Source organism: Squalius cephalus, assembly GCF_949319135.1.
Source record: "Squalius cephalus genome assembly, chromosome: 8".
Lineage (NCBI taxonomy): Eukaryota > Metazoa > Chordata > Actinopteri > Cypriniformes > Leuciscidae > Squalius > Squalius cephalus.
This window is the reverse complement of record NC_137129.1, coordinates 18,877,108-18,894,660: the sequence shown is the minus strand read 5'-3', so window position 1 is coordinate 18,894,660 and position 17,553 is coordinate 18,877,108. Positions and strand designations below refer to the sequence as shown.

The window sequence follows — 17,553 nt, the reverse complement described above, 5'->3', positions numbered from 1 at the left end:
CGAACAATTGTGTATGAAGACATCAAATAGCCACCCAAACACAGCCCAGACATCTAGGCTAAAAGGTAATTTGGGCTGCAAGTGAATTTAAAGGACTAGTTCACTTCAGAATTTCCTGATTTGACTAAACCCCACATCAAGGTCTTTGTTCAAAGAAATTGGTGTTTAAGTTTCAGGATTTCTCCATGTAGTGGACTTAAAGGGTACAATGTTGAAGGTCTAAATTGATGCTTCAAAGGGCTCTATACGATTCCAGCTGAGGAATAAGGGTATTATCTAGCTAAACAAAAGCACTAATATACTTAACCACAAATGCATGCGGTGTGCAGAAAGGTCTAGGTTAGCTTTTGACTTAGTCTTTTGCACATTTGCCTTGTAAACTGGGTAGGTACTTCTGCCTGTCACGTGTGATATTCAACTTCATTACATGTATGCAAAGTGATCATTTGAAGCTGTATTGAAACTGCAATTTGGACTTTCAAACTGTTGAAGTCCACTATATGGAGAAAAATACTGGATTTTTTTTTTTTTGGACTGAAGGACATGAGCATCTTGGATGATGTGGGGAGTAAATTATCAGAATTTTCTCAAGTGAATTAATCCTATAATGGACATCTAAACAACCCCAAGTATAGACTAGTCATCAATTAGATTTCAAGGTGGCTGGTTTAATTTCTTTTGATATCACATACTTTATCACATTTGACTTTGCTTACACCATGTTATTTTGGCTAAAACAATTCAAGGTTATTTTTGGTTAGAAGTCAGTTACTCCTAGTCAAACTATTGGATCTGTTAACCTAGACAGTGAAATGAATGCATTACTTTATTTACACTCTAGCAACACATTACAAATCCTGTTACTGAAACTTGACAAACGTATAACCGTGTCACTTAACTATACATATTGAAAAGGTTTTTATATATATAAATGAACAAACGTTTATCTAATAACAGCTGCCCAAAGAAAGTCATTTAATTGGCATGATTACATGCACAAACAAAGAAAAAAGGACAGCTTAAACAAAACTGCTGATCATGTATTCTCAGAGTCCACTCCATTGACAGTTAAAACTGGACAATTTAAAACCACATCAGCACACATTTTCATTCTCAAAAAGCAGGCCCAGCAATCATGCCGTTTACAGATAAGATCACATGTAACATGTTACAGTAATGGTTTCATTCCTGAGCAATTGAACATAGTTTAAAATCTGCAACCTCTGAGTCTGGAGAACTGCTGTCACTTCGGTCACTGTATGTGTCTCTGTGAACAGAAAACAACTATAATTTAGTATCATGCAAAGCTTGTCAAATAGCTGCTGTTATAATAGATAATGATCTACTTCAAGATGGTTTGTATGAGGTCTCTTTTCCAGAGACAGAACCCAGCTTTTAATTGACAAATTTTGGGATGACATTGGGATAAATTTAGTTGCTTAGGGAACGTCATACCGTGGCGACAACCGACAGCCTTTCTGGAGATAACCTGGAAGCCTCCCCGCAGCGGCCAACAGTAGGCCAAAGTATGGTGGAGATGGTTTTATCGGTCTGGATGTGAATTCTGGGTGATACTGGACACCAACAAAATACGGGTGATCTGAAAAAAAAAATGTGTCAAATTGATCAATTCTGTGGACAAAAAAAATTGAGGGTCTATGGGCAGTCTGGCATGCTGTCGATTACTGCAGAAACTTACTGCACTTTTGTTGTTGTGCTTGTTTCAATTGTAAAAATTGCATTTCCTTTTAGTGTTGGTACCACTGCTCTAGATGAATGAACATAATGCTTTAAAAATCTCTTAAAAACGGTTCCTGTTTTTTGGTACTCTTGTGGAGAAAATTACTGGTCATGACAGGAGTTGAATATAACATTAGCTGCGTTTCCACTGTCACTTCCGGGGCTTGATCAGGCCTCAGTAGGGGCTTCCTCTGGGCCAACGGCCAGGGTTTTTTGGCCACGAATACCTTGGTCCAAAGTGGGCCAGCTCGGGCATGAGGAGTGGTTACGAACAAAGGCAGTTTATCAGTCTGGAGACGGGAGCCCCGCGGATGATTCCATATACCAGCATTAAAGACTTTTAAAATCATTTTAGCTAAAAAATCATTTTCAGACAGCAGCGAGTGTTTGAAAACACTGTACAAGGCAGAAATATTTGCGATGCAAAAGACTGTGCGCTAACTATTACCATAGTAAACATGGTAAGTATGACCACTTGAAAAAAAATCAGACAAATCATATAGGCTATCACAATCGTGTATTTATTTTATCTGTCAGTACGTCTAGTCTCTTTATACCAGACTGATATCCATATTTAACTCTGCATATGTCCTAAAACAAAGCAACTCCGGTTTTACGGGAGCTTCCTCTGTTTCTCTGACTGAAAATATAAGCTCCTCAGGTTGTATTTTTGGTGGCATAAATGTGATGTAAACATACTGTGCTGGGACTACAAATAGCTACAAATAAACAGACGCGACTGAATAAGTATTAGTGTCCTCTTTCTTTTGTGAAATAATGGTAAACCACTTTATTGCTGTGTGACTAATGTGCAATCTTAACACAAATTAATTCATTATGATCAATGTATCTCTTATTGTAAACGTGGTAAAACATTGATTGTTTTGGTTTTAAATCCTGAAGTAAACAACAAAAATGGCCCGAAGGTGGAAACGCAGTTTTGTTTTGGGCTCGGTGCTACGGTTCCGAGGCTATTAGTCCAGCCCGGCCCATTGAAAGCCCAGGCTCGCAATGGCCCGACAGTGGAAAAGCAGCTAATGTTAATAAGGTTGTTCATAATTTCAGTTTAGTTCTAATTGTTCTTTTAGTTTCGAACAAAAAAAGAAAATGATAGTTCTGGTTCGCTTTAAATTCACACTGCCATTTTAAAACACCAAACCTAAAAATACAAAACAAAACATTTCAAATCATCTTGGTATATTTGAGAATTTGTCTTGTGTTCTTTTACATACCATCCAGCTCTATGACCTCCATTCTCTCTCCCTCCACATCCTGACCCACAAAATGGAAGCCCTTGTCCTCAAAATGCTGCTTCAGCTCTGGGTTCACCTGCTCAGACAGAAGGAATAATACTGGACTCATGCATGCTACTACACCTAAGTATCTTACAAATTATTTGTACCTTTATTGGGTATGTTTACACACTAAGTTTTGTCAATTAGAATCCGATCCATACCCTAAACATTGCAATCAGGTTTACGTTTACATGTGCATTACAAGATTTCTGAACAAAACTTAAAGGACAAGTTCGGTATTTTACACTTAAAGCCCTGTTTACAGATCGTTTCTGATGAAATAGAACGGTTGAGATAAAAATGTGGACACATGCTGCTGTCCCGAGAATTTTAGGTTTATTTCGCTTCTCCCCCCCACCTACACAATGGCAGCCTATGGGCACTGGAACAATCCTTCCTAAAACGCATTAAACTTTCGATTACAAAGACGTGAAACTCACCGAGTGGTCAGGGGTGTTCACTGATATCCTCACACAAAAATCGCTGCAAAAGATGCTTTCCAACAGGTTTTATCGTAGTTTTTGTCCAACTCCATTGACTTGAATTGGATGGGCTGTGTGAGGTACGGTATTACTCCGACGCTTCTTCTTCTGCTTCTTCTGTGTATTCAATTAAATGCCAGTGGTTTGCTTGTAATTGGCAAAGGTGCATTATCGCCACCAACTGGGCTGGAGTGTTTATTATTCAAGCTCTCAACGGAAGAATCTACGGGTGTGAGACGTTTGGAAAAATAGGTCCAGAGTTTTACAACGAATGGTAAAACACCTGTTGGAAAGCATCTTTTGCAGCGATTTTTTTGTGAGCATATCATTGAACACCCCTGACCACTCGGTGAGTTTCACGTCTTTGTAAACGAAAGTTTAATGCGTTTTATGAAGGATTGTTCCAGTGCCCATAAGCTGCCATTGTGTAGGTGGGGGGGAAAGCGAAATAAACCTAAAATTCTCGGGACAGCAGCATGTGTCCACATTTTAATCTTAACTGTTCTATTTCATCAGAAACGATCTGTAAACAGGGCTTTAAGTGTAAAATACCGAACTTGTCCTTTAAGCGCATACACAATGTTAAGTTGCCACCTTCAGAACTGGAGAAAGCCGTTGCGATGATAATGTCACCGGACCTACATTGAGTATAATTGCTGTTTTTACCTTGAAATATTTAAAAAGAAAGCTGACGTGTCAGAAAAGCTTTTTTTGCAAACATTCAATTTCATTCACAGACCAGTTTTTAAGACATGAGATGTAAATGGACATGTTTAAATGTATGTTAACAAACATCATGTCAATGCGCCTGGAAAATCAAGCATTTACATGATGATAATTTCAGGTTTATGTCACCCCTTTTAAATCAGAATGAGCTCAGTTGAACTGATTGAGGTGTTCAGCCTTTTCAGTGTGATTGAGCTACTGATGGAGAAAAGGCTGTTATATACCAAGCAAAATGCCTCATGGGAACTAAGAGATGATGCAAACCCATCAGATGATATACTGAAACTGACTCAAATTTGAACTGACTCAATTTTGATCTGATTCACAGAAATAAACCGACTTGCCATATCTAACAACATATTTGAAGCAGAAGAGAAAAAAAATCATATTGCATTAAAGGAACACCACCGTTTTTTCATATTAAACTATGTTATTCCCTTAACTAAGACGAGTTGATACATATACCTCTCTCGTTTCAGTGCGTGCACTCAATCGCTCTGGCGCGCGGCGACACTTTGATAGCACTTAGCTTAGCCCAGTTCATTCATTAGGGACCAAACAGAGATAAAGTTAGAAGCGACCAAACACCTCCACGTTTTCCCTATTTAAATAAATGCTTCAATTATGAGCGCGCTTGCCCGCGCGCCTACATTTGAACAAACTTGAGCGCGCAAAAGCCGCGATATGTGAACGGCCTCTGGCGAGCTAGCTCATATCAAGCCACGAGCTATTGGTAGCACGCGAGCGACGTGTTGTAGACCCCTGGCTCTAGGGCTCCGCTTTGTAGGCTACAACTCTTTTTTGCTACTTTGTAATAACTTTCTGCGGCCAGCGTTTCTGGAAATGAATGAGGGTAAACACTTTTTTAGATAGTGTATGTGTGGCGTGCTGTAAAGCAGTTCATTACATCGTGAGACCTGATATCACGTGATACTTCCTGACGCTGCGGCCGGCGGCTCGCCGGCCCAAAGTTGCAAGGGTGGTTTTTCGTCTCACAGGCACTTGAGGGGTGCGAGAAGACCACCATTCAACCCGAAAACAGTCATATAACCATTCCAATGACTCCGAAGCTGTTCGGTTAAGATAAAAAAGTTACTTAGTTCACCTTTAAAACATTTCGGTGCGTTCATAATACGCACTGAGAACGCCAGAGCGTACATTGTGCTTTTGAACTTCCGCCCGCCTGCCCGCTCTGGTGCTTTCAGAGGCAATTTACGAATGCACCCACAATAGCCTAGTTTTTTATGTACCTGTTCCTTTTTTTAATAAAAATGACTAAATTCACACACTTTTACGATGTTTTTGGGACTCAAACTGTTGGACAGCTAATTCAGAAAAAATACTTTCAAAATGTAAGACTTTATAAAGCCGTGATAAGACTTTTTAATACTTTTTAAGGGTCTTAATTTTCCCAAAATTGATTTATCACCTTTTAATACTTTTCAAGACCCCGCGGATACCCTGCTTGAAGAGACTTCCAGCACTGTGTGGGAGGGGCAGTGCATGGGCTGCACGTGAACTGCAGCGTCTCCAGCAACAGAGCTGCCTGCGGTCGCCTGTCTGTAAATAATGCCGGGAAAAAAAACTATCGGCGAACGCAGCAGCCGGGTATTGGCCGATGCCGATACACCTCAAACCCGCAAATATCGGCCCGATTTATCGGTCGATCACTAATATTCACTATTACAGTGTACAACCACCTAATTTTTTTTTTTTTTCTTTAAAGTAGAGATTACGTACCTCAAAGCGATGTCTGTGTCTTTCCTCTACATAATCTACGTCTCCGTAAAGTTTTCCTGTGAGAGATAAATCATGCATTTAAACTAGTTCTCTATTAATTCATCAATATGGCATTACAGTTAGTGAAATGCACTTACTAAGTATGCTGTTTTTGGTTTTGAAAATAGTTCGCCGTTTCCCCAACCGCATAGTTCCACCCATTTGCCCTGGATTGTGCTCTGGCATGTCAATAACCTGTGAGATGACCAATTAAAAACATTACACAGTTATATCTGCTCTACTGTTTCTAATCCAAAATGAACCAGAAATCCACATTTACTCACAACAGGATGTTTTGTTTCTGGGTCAAATTCCGTGGAGTTAGCATCTAGGTAAAACAGAAGAGTCACACATTATTCAACATGGCTTAGTAAATGGAGTCATGAGTACAACATTCTTTTGTGAAGGAAGAACTTACCTGTCCAATCCAACATGTTCCTAGCAAATTCACACACAGCTAGCTGCATCCCCAAACACACACCTGAAAGATGAATAGTACAGATGGGTTACATTCACAGCCGCTCCAGAACATTGGAGTTAAAATTCATTTTTAAAGAAGTCCTACCCAGAAAAGGCTTCTTCTGTTTCCTGGCCCAGTTGATGGCTTGAATCTTGCCCTCTGTCCCTCGTACTCCAAACCCCCCCGGAACTAAAATACCACTGATGGCATGAGAGACAGCGGCAATAATATTAACAAAACTACATCAGGATAACTAGGAAAATCAAGTTCTTTAACCGTGTTAACGTCATCTTACTAAGCAGAATAGATGTGATTGATGTTAAAATGTGTAAAATCAGCCATGTAAATGCAGTCATTGTATTTGGAAGCATTACTCACTCCGCACTGCAGAGTTTCTGCCAGGCCTCATGGTACTTCACCGGCTCTTCCTGTAATGTACTGGGCTCCAAATCTGCAGAGTCAACATACTAGAGAAAGAAGCAAGAAGAAGAGAAAGATTTATTAATTCAATTGTATATTCAGAATTTAAAGAAACTATTCTTTAAAAGGTTGAATTAGTAGTTACCCGTGTGCTAAACCAATTGCAATAGGCCAGGTTTCACCCACCTTAACCTCTAGTTTGTGGCTGATGGCGAGAGCAGAGTGCTCCAAGGCTTTGATCACAGAGGCATACGAGTCTGAGAACTTGGTGTACTTCCCCACCAGAGCAATGGAGCAATGCTCTAATAGCCTGTCCGATCTACCATACAAACACAATGCAGACAACATTAAAATAAGCCTTTGTTGGTCTTTTTTGCCCTCATCATAATATGAAAGATCGCAAAAGAAGATAATCTTAGCCTACATGATCCAATATGGCGCAATAACAATTTATAAACTGAAACTGATTCTGAAAGTTTTAAATGTGTTCTAACCTGTCTGACATCTCTTTCCACTGTGCAAGCATCTTCCTGGGTCTGGTTTCAATGGGCAGGTCTAGTCTGCGGCAAAAGTAACCCACAACACCCTGGTTTTCTAAGAGCAGCGGCACTCTATAGATGGACGATACATCATGTACGCAGATCACCTATAGAGAAGACCAACTGAGATTATTGGGTTTCATTCACTAAGCTTACATACTCACAACCTTATGCATGAAATTTGCACAACAAATCATGATTACTCAATAACTTTCGTACTTAAATAAACAGGAATGCATCATGTTGTTTAGGAGGGTTTCAAGAAAAATCCTCCTCACTCCTCCAAAAATAAACTCCAGCATATTCAAGTGTCAGACATGACTAAAACTTCAAAAGGGACCGGATTCTATGGTCAGATGAAACAAAAAAGGGCTTTTTGGCAGCAAACCCACCTCATTGCCTATGGTTAAATATACTGCTGGATCTTTTATGTTGTGGGCCTATTTTTTTGCTGGAGGTCCTGGACATCTTGTTCAGATATATGGTATTATGGATTCTAATTTCTAGCAAATACCAACAGATAAAAAAAAAATCTAAACCTGTCTGCCTCTGCTAGAAATCTTATAATGGGCCAGGGTTGGATCTTCCATCAGGACAACGGTCCAAAAAAAACATCAAAATCAACACAAAAATGGGTAACTGAGCACAAAATGACCGTCCCAGTCCCCTATACTGAACCCTATAGAAAATGAGTGGGGTGAACTGAACAGAAGAAGCACCAACATGAACTTGTGAATCTGAAGGCAAGGCAAGGCAAGGCAAGTTTATTTATATAGCACATTTCATACACAATGGTAGTTCAAAGTGCTTTACATACTATTAAAAATAATCAGAAGAAATAAGAATATACAAAACAGTTTAAAATAAAGAAACGAGAAAGAACTAAAAATAATTAAAACAGTTTAGAGTAAAGAACAGTTTAAAATAAAGAAACAAGAAAGAACTAAAAATAATTAAAACAGTTTAGAATAAAGACTAAAATAGGACACAGGATAAACAGTCGGACAAACAGTGACACAGTGCTCATTCATTAAATGCAAAGTTAAACAGAAGTGTTTTGAGTCTGGATTTGAATGTGACTAATGTAGGAGCACATCTGATCTCCTCTGGAAGCTGGTTCCAGCTGCGGCTGGCATAATGGCTAAAAGCAGACTCTCCTTGCTTAGAGTGAACTCTTGGAACTTCTAGCTGATGTGATCCTAATGATCTGAGTAATATGTTGGGTTTGTGTTCCGTGAGCATATCTGCAATGTATTGAGGTCCTAGGCCATTAAATGATTTATATACTAGTAATAATACTTTAAAATCAATCCTATAAGTAACTGGCAGCCAGTGTAATGACCTGAGTACTGGTGTGATATGATCATATTTTCTGGTTCTGCTAAGAATCCTGGCGGCAGCGTTCTGTATGAGCTGCAAATGTCTTATGGTCTTTTTGGGAAGGCCAGTGAGGAGTCCATTACAATAATCCACCCTGCTGGTGATGAAAGCATGCACTAGTTTTTCTAAGTCTTGACTGGAAACAAAGCATCTAATTCTTGCAATATTTTTCAGATGATAGTATGCTGATTTAGTTATTGCTTTGACATGACTATTGAAACTAAGGTCTGACTCTAAAGACACACCAAGATTCTTGACCTGATTTTTAGTTGTTTGACCTTTAGGATCTGGAGAGATTCTGTATGGAGGAATGGTCTCTGATCTGATTATAGAAGAAAACTCAGAGCTGTTATCTTAGCAAAAGGAGGTTGCAAAAAGTATTTATTAACAGGGAGCCAATAATTATGGCCAGCGTGTTTTGGAGAAAAGCATTTATTTCATAATGTGATTTACCCCCCACTTTCAATTATTTTACTTCAATGAAAGGTTAGATTTTTGCTAATTTTTTGAATGAAAGATCAAAAGGATAAACAATGCAGATTTATTTTTGATCATATTTACCAGGGGTGCCATTAATTCTGACCACAACTGTATATGGACATGTTTTGGGTGTGTTTTATCCAAATTACTAACCTCGAGCGCATGGTTCGTATACTACAAACTTGTTAAAATTAGAACGAGGTTAAGAACCAATTCATGTGCATACGCACATGTTGTTAATTAGGCAGGAATTTTCTTGAGCAGTTCTCCTGTACCTATAAATTCAATTATTAATGTATGAGACTCATTGTCCTCGAGACATATTTTAAATCAGCTTCAACAAAAAGCAGCGTTTTACACATTTTGGATAATCATGTTTAATAAACTGTTATGACATTATGAGTGGTTTTCAGTTCTGCGTGATCCAGACTAACCTGTTGAGGTTCCACGTGACAGAACATGGATATCTTCTCTTTAACAGAGTTTTCAAGTGGAGTGGAGCATCGGCACATTATCTGCAACAGCAAAAATAAAAGAACACTCAAAACTCGTTCAAAAAATTTTACATACGCGTGCTCTATGAAACTTGACTCACCAGGTCAGGTGACAGTCCAAGTCCTCTGAGCTCTCTCACACTGTTCTGAGTGGGTTTGGTCTTCTGCTCTCCTGTAGCGCTGGGCTGGACATCACGATCGAGACACTATGTCATTCACATTTCCAGGGCATGCGTACGTGTAATGTGATATGGTCTATAATGCACTGTTCTGTGCACGCTGATGTAAATGCGCACAACTCCTCACCTGTGGTACCAGACTGACGTGAATATTACAGAAATTCTCTCTCTTCACTTTAAACTGGAACTGTCTGAAGGCCTCGATGAAAGGCATGCTCTCTATGTCTCCGACTGTACCACCCAACTGCAAAAAGACGTACAAAACTTCAGTCATCAGAAACCTGTTAAACTTATTATATTTTAGGGCTGTCACTAACGATTATTTTGGTAAACGAGTAACCAGTGGATTATTTTGACAAGTAATCAGATATTTTTGTGGTAATAAAAAAATAGACCTAAGCTAAAAAAAACAAAAAAAAAACATATATAATAACAATGAGCCAATAATATTTGGTTCAAATGAAGCATCATATGCAATTTAGCATACGGTTTTATAGAACAACACTTAAAATACATAATATACATGATATAAACAAACATTATGTACATTATGCGTTATAACAAATTCCAGCAGAAGGCACCAATGGCCTGGTGTTGTTACACGCAGATTAAATCCTTGTTTAATATTGGAGAAACAACATTTAATTAAAATGTTTGCTTAACATTTAGCCACCACTTTACGACAGAAATCCTACAGCCACTTTTCTTGGACGGTGAACAGTTCACATTTTCTATAAGAAGAATATGTGGATATCAAAACATGCAAATTCAGAGCAAGGGTTTAAACTTTTATTTTGAAATCGTGATAAACATTTCACATATTTAGAAACATTGATATATTCTCCTATGTTGGGGTAGGTTTATATATGATTTACCTTACAAATCTGATGAAATGGAGCACATTGCATTCCCAGATGAATGTTATAAGCAAACCAAACTCACAGCATATGCAGAGATGGAGTTTGAGACGTGTTCTAAGCATGTTAATGATAACGGTTCACATGGAGCAGCATTTACTGTGAACGGAGCCGCTCTGAGACGCATGTAATTCAATTCAAAGGCTGCGATTCAATTAAAGGGGACATATCATGCCAAATGCACTTTTTTAGCCCTTAAATGCATTTTGTTGTATATTTGGAGTGTTTAGAAGTACAGAAAATATGAAATTATTCTCTTCAGGTGCTTCGTTGATATCATTATATTCTGTTTTGGTCATATTTTTCAACCTGTTCCGATTTTTCTGTTATCTATGACGTTTTTTGAACTATTACGTCACAGTATTTGCAGCGGAACTGCCAAATAAGGACATTGACTTCCGGCCCAACACTTCGAGCAATCCGCCATTTTTATTTCTCGCTGCAATTTTGTAGTCCAAGCTAAAGGATGCAGAAGTTACGAGAGGGTAAGTTAAAATGTTCGGTTGTTGGATGTAGTAACCCACACGCTTCATTACACCGTCTAATGTAGATGAACTGCCGCGCTTGTTTAACTGAAGAACGAGCAGAGAGAGAGACCCGGTCGCGCGCACGCACTCTCTCTCTCTTCGGAGCCAGGCGAAAGTGTAAACAAGACATCACCGTCTCCAAACTAGACGCTGTCTTGCTCTCTCTCCCTCGCACATATTAATCAAAATAAATCGACACGGTGGTAAAAGGTCGGAAGACCAAAGTTTCATGTGTAAATACAGTACACACCATTGCGATACATCCATATGAAGACGTTGTTCTACAGGTTCGTCGTCTTCATTTTCATCTCGCTCCTGCTCCGACTCTGGCTCGAACATGTAAGGCTGGCTGGACAAGTCTTCCGTTGTTGACATTTTGTTAATAACGTGTGAATAAAAAGTTTCTGTGCCGCTAGATAATCGTGTCTCTGCTATCAAACTACAAAAATGGCCGAACGGGGTGGAGTTGAACCTCTGCATCCTGGAGAGGGGGCGGGGTATGAAGTGTCTCAATTGTATTTAAAGAGACCGCACCAAAACGAGTTGCTCTCAGACGCACATCAGAAAAGGGGTAGAAAAGGGGCCTGTGGAGCTATAATAATGAAGAATTCAGACCCAAGCATTGCAGTTCCGCTTTATATAGACTACAAATGTATGATTTATATGTAAAAAGGAACAATTTAAAAGCATGATATGTCTCCTTTAAATAAATATATGTCCTGTGTGTTTAATAATGCGGTTCATGGTTTTTCGTCTGTGGAATGCGCCACTTCCGGTATTTTGCTGGTTACTCGACACGGGTAAATTGCAATCGAGGATTTTTTTAAAATCGACTACTCTAATTTAATCTAGGAATTGTCACAGCCCTAAAATATTTACTTTACCTTTACTCACCTCAATGACGCAAACCTGGGGCTCAACATCATCAACATCTACAGGAACTTTAGCTTGACGCATCACCCACTCCTGAATAGCATCAGTTATGTGTGGCACCACTGGAACAAATGATTATAAAATGAAACATATGGAGAACATAGACAAACACAGTATGCTTAAAGCCCATTTAGACGACTGTTCTATACACGTTAAGATCTACAGACAGTATGCGACATGCTGTTAATTGCCACAGAAAATCATTTTGTCAGTTTCTCAGTTTGAAAAACTGCACTTACAATGAAATTCTATGGGACAAGGCATGCCCTTGAATAAAACTTGAAATTGTTTTTGTAAGTACAGCCACAAGACGTGGATTTTAGTTACTAAGAAATATATGCTAAAACTTTTCAGTTTCTTTATTGTTAAATCACAGAACAGTGTTGACAATACATTTCTGCGCTACTGAATGTTTCTATGTGCGAGCTACTGTCTGAATATGTGTGGGTTACAATGCAGCAGCGCATTAGTTTAAAACGGCGATTAACATACGTGTACAATAAGCTTTATTAAACGTGCATTCACCCAATCAATTCTGAGCATCCAGATGGTACACATTTATTTGTCATTTTAACTGCTGGAAACAGAGTGAAAAAGTGGACTTCAAAGATTTCTTATCAGCGACTAGTCGACGTCAAGCTTAAAGCGTCATGGCAGAGCATTAAAGTCGACTAGTCTGTGCAACCCCTATTACACATATTAATATAACACCCCCTTTCTCACCCTGTACGGTTTTGCCCAGGTAATCTCCTCTGCGCTCTTTGTTGATGACTGACTGGTAGATTTTTCCTGTGGTCAAGTTGTTGTCTTTGGTAAGCCTGATGTCCAGAAAACGTTCATAGTTCCCCAGATCCAAATCAACCTCTCCCCCATCATCTAAAACAAACACCTCGCCTACAAAAAACAAAACAAATTTTTATACAGACCAAGGAGTTATATGATTATCGTCCATATAAATAATAAAGATGCTTTATAACAGTTACACCTAATGATAATTTTTTACATTTTCTGAAAAAGGTGTATAAGTGGTTGGTTACTGTCCACCCTAACGTCTTCAGGTATCTCTAGATATATCAGGTCCCACAATAAGTGTTTAAATGTACTAATTTCTGTCAATCCAAATGAATCCAATCCGATTTCGGACTCTGTACTGATTAATGTACACTAAATATCGCAATCTGATTCACATATTCATTTACTTGTGCATCTATTCACAAACAACTTCAGCGTATGTGCAGAAATAAAGAAAATCACCAATAACAATTTAACCCAAGCCTTTATATGAAGGTTTTCAGTTCAACTGAGCCATCTATCTGAACTATCTATTTAGTTCCATGTAAATATAGGCTAGCTAATGTCTAGGGTATATCTGATCACTTCATAAAGTAGCAATTCACTTTAACAAGCTGCATGATTAGAGACATAACGTCTGTAGTAAGAAAAACCTGTCAAAGTCTAATAATTAGGGTTTGGGTTTTATTCAAATAATAATAGTGGTGCTTGCGTTTAACAACAGATTGTTTCTTTAAATTCTTTTATGGCAAGTTTTAATGGTCAAGATATGATTTACATGTACTGTAACATTTAATTGTAAAAGTCTTAGAAGTGGAAGGAGCTTTTACGATGAGTTGTGTGAGATTACCGTGCTCATATGGCGAGAAGGTTCCTGCATCTATGTTGATATACGGGTCGATCTTGATGGCTGTGACATGCAGGCCGCAGGACTTGAGAATCGTGCCCACACTGCTGGCTATAATGCCTTTCCCAATGCCGGAGATCACACCGCCCGTCACCAGAATATACTTCATACTGCTAATCATCTGCTGGATAATGAATGGAAATGAATAGAAATGATAGGATATGATTAATCTGACAGGAGAGAAAAAATAAATAAAAAAAACAACATACTGTGATCATAAAACCAGACTGCAGAATTTAAAGTAACATTGATTTTATTGTTTCTTGTTCAAATAAAAATCACAATCATATAATGAAGATCAATTTCTAAGTGTAATCTTATCTTACAAAGCCAAATTCCATCTCATGATGAGCAAGCACTTCACAGTTATGACACCAACATTATCAATTATCTGAAGAAACAAACAGGCTTAATTGTGAAACACTTTTTGACTAGATATCAAATCAATGATCTATGGTTTCTTCACAGAACATCGTATCATTAATCATAAAACATTTACAACATTGCAGATACACAAATAAATATATTTCTTAAGCTTTCAGTGCATGAGTCACTGCACTACAGCTGATCATTTACATGATGTTGTGGACATGAGGAATATTTGGGGACCAACATGTTTGAGGAGCCACAAGTTTGCGCCACAATCAATGCCATAGTTACTTACTATAGTCACTGCTTGAAATATAAATAATGACCCATTTTAATTATTGTAATACGGTTTCTGAATCTTCCGATGTTGTTTTATTGATTAATTATTTGATGGCAGTGTTCGTACTAACCTGAAGCTAACACATTTTAAAAACAGCAGTAACTGTGATAGTAACTCTAAATACCAATTATAGGAATTTCGCTTCTCAAATCTCAAATGTATAACTTAACTGGTAAAGTTAGGCTATTAAAATCCAGCCATCATTTATCATAATTCATGATGTATGCATGTACCATGTGCTAACAATAGGACCACGAGTTTGTTACACATCTGTTAGGCAACAACCCCAATTGATATAATTAAATAAAAAACAAGTTCACATCATTGTATTATATAGTTTGTATACTGTGTTGTGTTGTCACTAGGTGTGATCTATGGATATGATCCACATAAATTACTTCGCTTTCCACAGCAAAGCTAAGAAACGAATAACTTACCAAATTATTTGAAGATGCGTTGTTCGGATACTTTGTGTAAAATAACTTGACTGGTTTCATGCGACAGATCTTCAACGATCTCTGCAGAACAATAGCCGTTGTTGTAAAGCGATAATAAACGTGTTCACAACACACTAAAGCACAGTGCTCATCTACACGTGCTGCTCAGTGCTTAACCTCAGTAGAGGAAATCTACGGCAAACCGGAGCGCGTTTCGTAAACGCAGAGTAGAGCTTTCTTAGAAGCCCGAGTTGCGAAATCATGATGAATATTAATTCATTTACGCACTGTGACGTTTAAAGAATAGGCGTAACTGATTGGTTGGAAAGGCACAGGCGCCAATGTTTCCATGCAAAGTTGCAAATTTAACTTATGCACAAAATTGTAGGCTAGAATAAAGCATTTGCGAATAAAGCATCGTTTTGTGTTCAAAGGAATAATAAAAATAACTAGAATGTACACTTCCTGAAGAAAATGTGAGTGGTGCTTGCAAAACTCGGCACTCGGTGCTAGGGTGTTGTACATGATTGCGTACGAGTCAACAACCATGTCTCAATGACTACGTTTACATGCAGCCAATAACCCGTTCAAAACCGGGATATTAGCAATAACCCGGTCGCGCACGGCCATGTAAACACCGGCAAAAACCCGGATATGCTCATATCCCGGTTTTTAAAAACCCGGATATTATACCTGGGGACTGGTAAGTTACCCCTTTTCTAACCCGAATATTTGGTCATGTAAACGCGTATCGGCATATCCCCATCAAAAGGAACATTGATTTGTGTTCTGCGCATGTTCTATTCGCAAGGAATCTTGGTCTTTTGAGTAGAGACGGCGCATACAGAAACCCGCGTGCAGTATCCACCTTATTCTGCTCAGTCTAAACAATGCGCGCTGCCATGACGACGACTCCGGTTGCCTACTTCCGTTCGTAGCGCTTGACCTGTACTAGCAGCGAGAGAATGAGTTCAAGCTCCTCATGTGCTGTTGTTATTTGTTTTAACAATTCAAAGAAGATTTCAAACTTTTTAGAAACTGAGTGTTTCGAGCATAAGATAAGAAGGACAGGGTTCTCAAGTCTCACGCATTGGCCGTGAGACACACGCAATTCAACCAGTTCACACGCTCACACGCCACACCGTGTATTTCTCACGCTGAAAAGGCAATGCCAACCAAGTTGTCCTGCAAGCTTTATATATAACGTTGTAACGTTATACGAGGCGCAGGCACACAAAGTGAAGTTTCCTGCCGCCAGCACGTATCTCGGCCAGATTGCGTTCGTTACTAGGCAACATAGATGCGCGAACACACGGAAGTTGACGGAACATTCTCGGCCACCGTACGTTCGTTACTAGGTAACCAACAACATCGCGCGAACACACGTCGTGATGATGGAGAAGGTAAAGTTGGAAGAAAGCTCGTCTAACAGTGCTAGAACATTTAATATATAGCCCATCGTATACATTATTATTGATGCAGTCAAAAACTCTACAACTACTTTGCAACCAGGCCAGAAGCTTTGGCTCAGTTTGGCTAGCTTACGTTATCTGAAACTAAGGGAAATGTTAGTGGGTATGGGAAGGAATGAAGATGTATTTCTTCATTTTATTTTAAATAAATTTAAATGTATTTATTTTATTTTAAATTATATTATATATTATACTGTATTAATAGTATTTCTAGTTACATTAAGGCTACATACGTATTAAAGCAGAGTGCTCTGGGTAATATTTTATATCCTGTCAAAACATAACGTTACATTAATCATTGCCATTGCATTTGTATTTTTAAAAAACACTTGCAACACAAAACATTTCATAAGCTGGAGTGTGTACTCTTGTGTACACACACACACACACACACACACACACACACACACACACAAACACACACACATACCTTAATAATACTCTGTCATTTGTTCTCAATGTCCCACCACACAATAAATTATTATACCATTTCGACTAGACACATTCAAAATGCAAAATTTTTTGTTTTTCCAAACTGTTTGGAGCAATTTGTTATATTTTTGTAATTTTTGTAACTTAATTGTAATTTTGAAATATAACATTAAAGAGTATATTTGATGTGATTAATTGCTCTGTCATTTATCAGATTTACCAATTGTTATAATTTCAATTTGTGCTGGTTAATTATGAACAATGGGTAAAATTGGGGGGGGGGGGGGGGGGGGGGATGGCGCAGGTGGGGGCGGGGCTCCATTAGGGCTCCTCCCCCAACCGCTTGTGATCTCACTCCAAGATTTTGATCAAACTTGAGAACCCTGGAAGGAGATAATGCCCATGTCCGATTCCATATCAGATGCATTCAATAAAGTAAACGTTTAGAGTGGT

At 38.6% G+C, this 17,553-nt stretch overlaps 1 protein-coding gene across 2 annotated transcripts; it reads right to left on the bottom strand.

The window, feature by feature from the left end:
- Positions 1 to 531: 531 nt before the first annotated feature.
- On the bottom strand, positions 532 to 15,948 carry ctps1a (CTP synthase 1a). Of its 2 annotated transcripts, none has more exons than XM_079879626.1 (18): positions 15,197 to 15,948; positions 13,994 to 14,171; positions 13,075 to 13,245; positions 12,313 to 12,413; positions 10,102 to 10,218; positions 9,897 to 9,980; positions 9,736 to 9,816; positions 7,397 to 7,548; positions 7,089 to 7,221; positions 6,861 to 6,949; positions 6,588 to 6,682; positions 6,441 to 6,503; positions 6,307 to 6,350; positions 6,121 to 6,217; positions 5,984 to 6,039; positions 2,973 to 3,069; positions 1,456 to 1,600; positions 532 to 1,267 (listed from the first exon to the last, which is right to left on the bottom strand). In XM_079879626.1, the coding sequence occupies exons 1-18, from the start codon at positions 15,254 to 15,256 to the stop codon at positions 1,183 to 1,185; spliced, it is 1,848 nt and encodes a 615-aa protein (XP_079735752.1). In that variant the 5' UTR covers positions 15,257 to 15,948; the 3' UTR covers positions 532 to 1,182. The 2 variants fall into 2 exon arrangements, with proteins under 2 accessions (XP_079735752.1, XP_079735751.1); XM_079879625.1 differs by having other exon boundaries at positions 13,994 to 14,174; positions 15,197 to 15,385.
- Positions 15,949 to 17,553: the final 1,605 nt, after the last annotated feature.

Bases quoted from the DNA above. Each gene is read 5' to 3' on its own strand.
- ctps1a (XM_079879625.1), bottom strand. From the start codon at position 15,256: ATGAAACCAGTCAAGTTATTTTACACAAAGTATCCGAACAACGCATCT. The intron at 9,981-10,101 runs GTGAGGAGTTGT...CGTGATGTCCAG, and splicing joins ACGTCAGTCTGGTACCACAG to CCCAGCGCTACAGGAGAGCA. The intron at 6,950-7,088 runs GTGGGTGAAACC...TTCTTTCTCTAG, and splicing joins GCCACAAACTAGAGGTTAAG to TATGTTGACTCTGCAGATTT.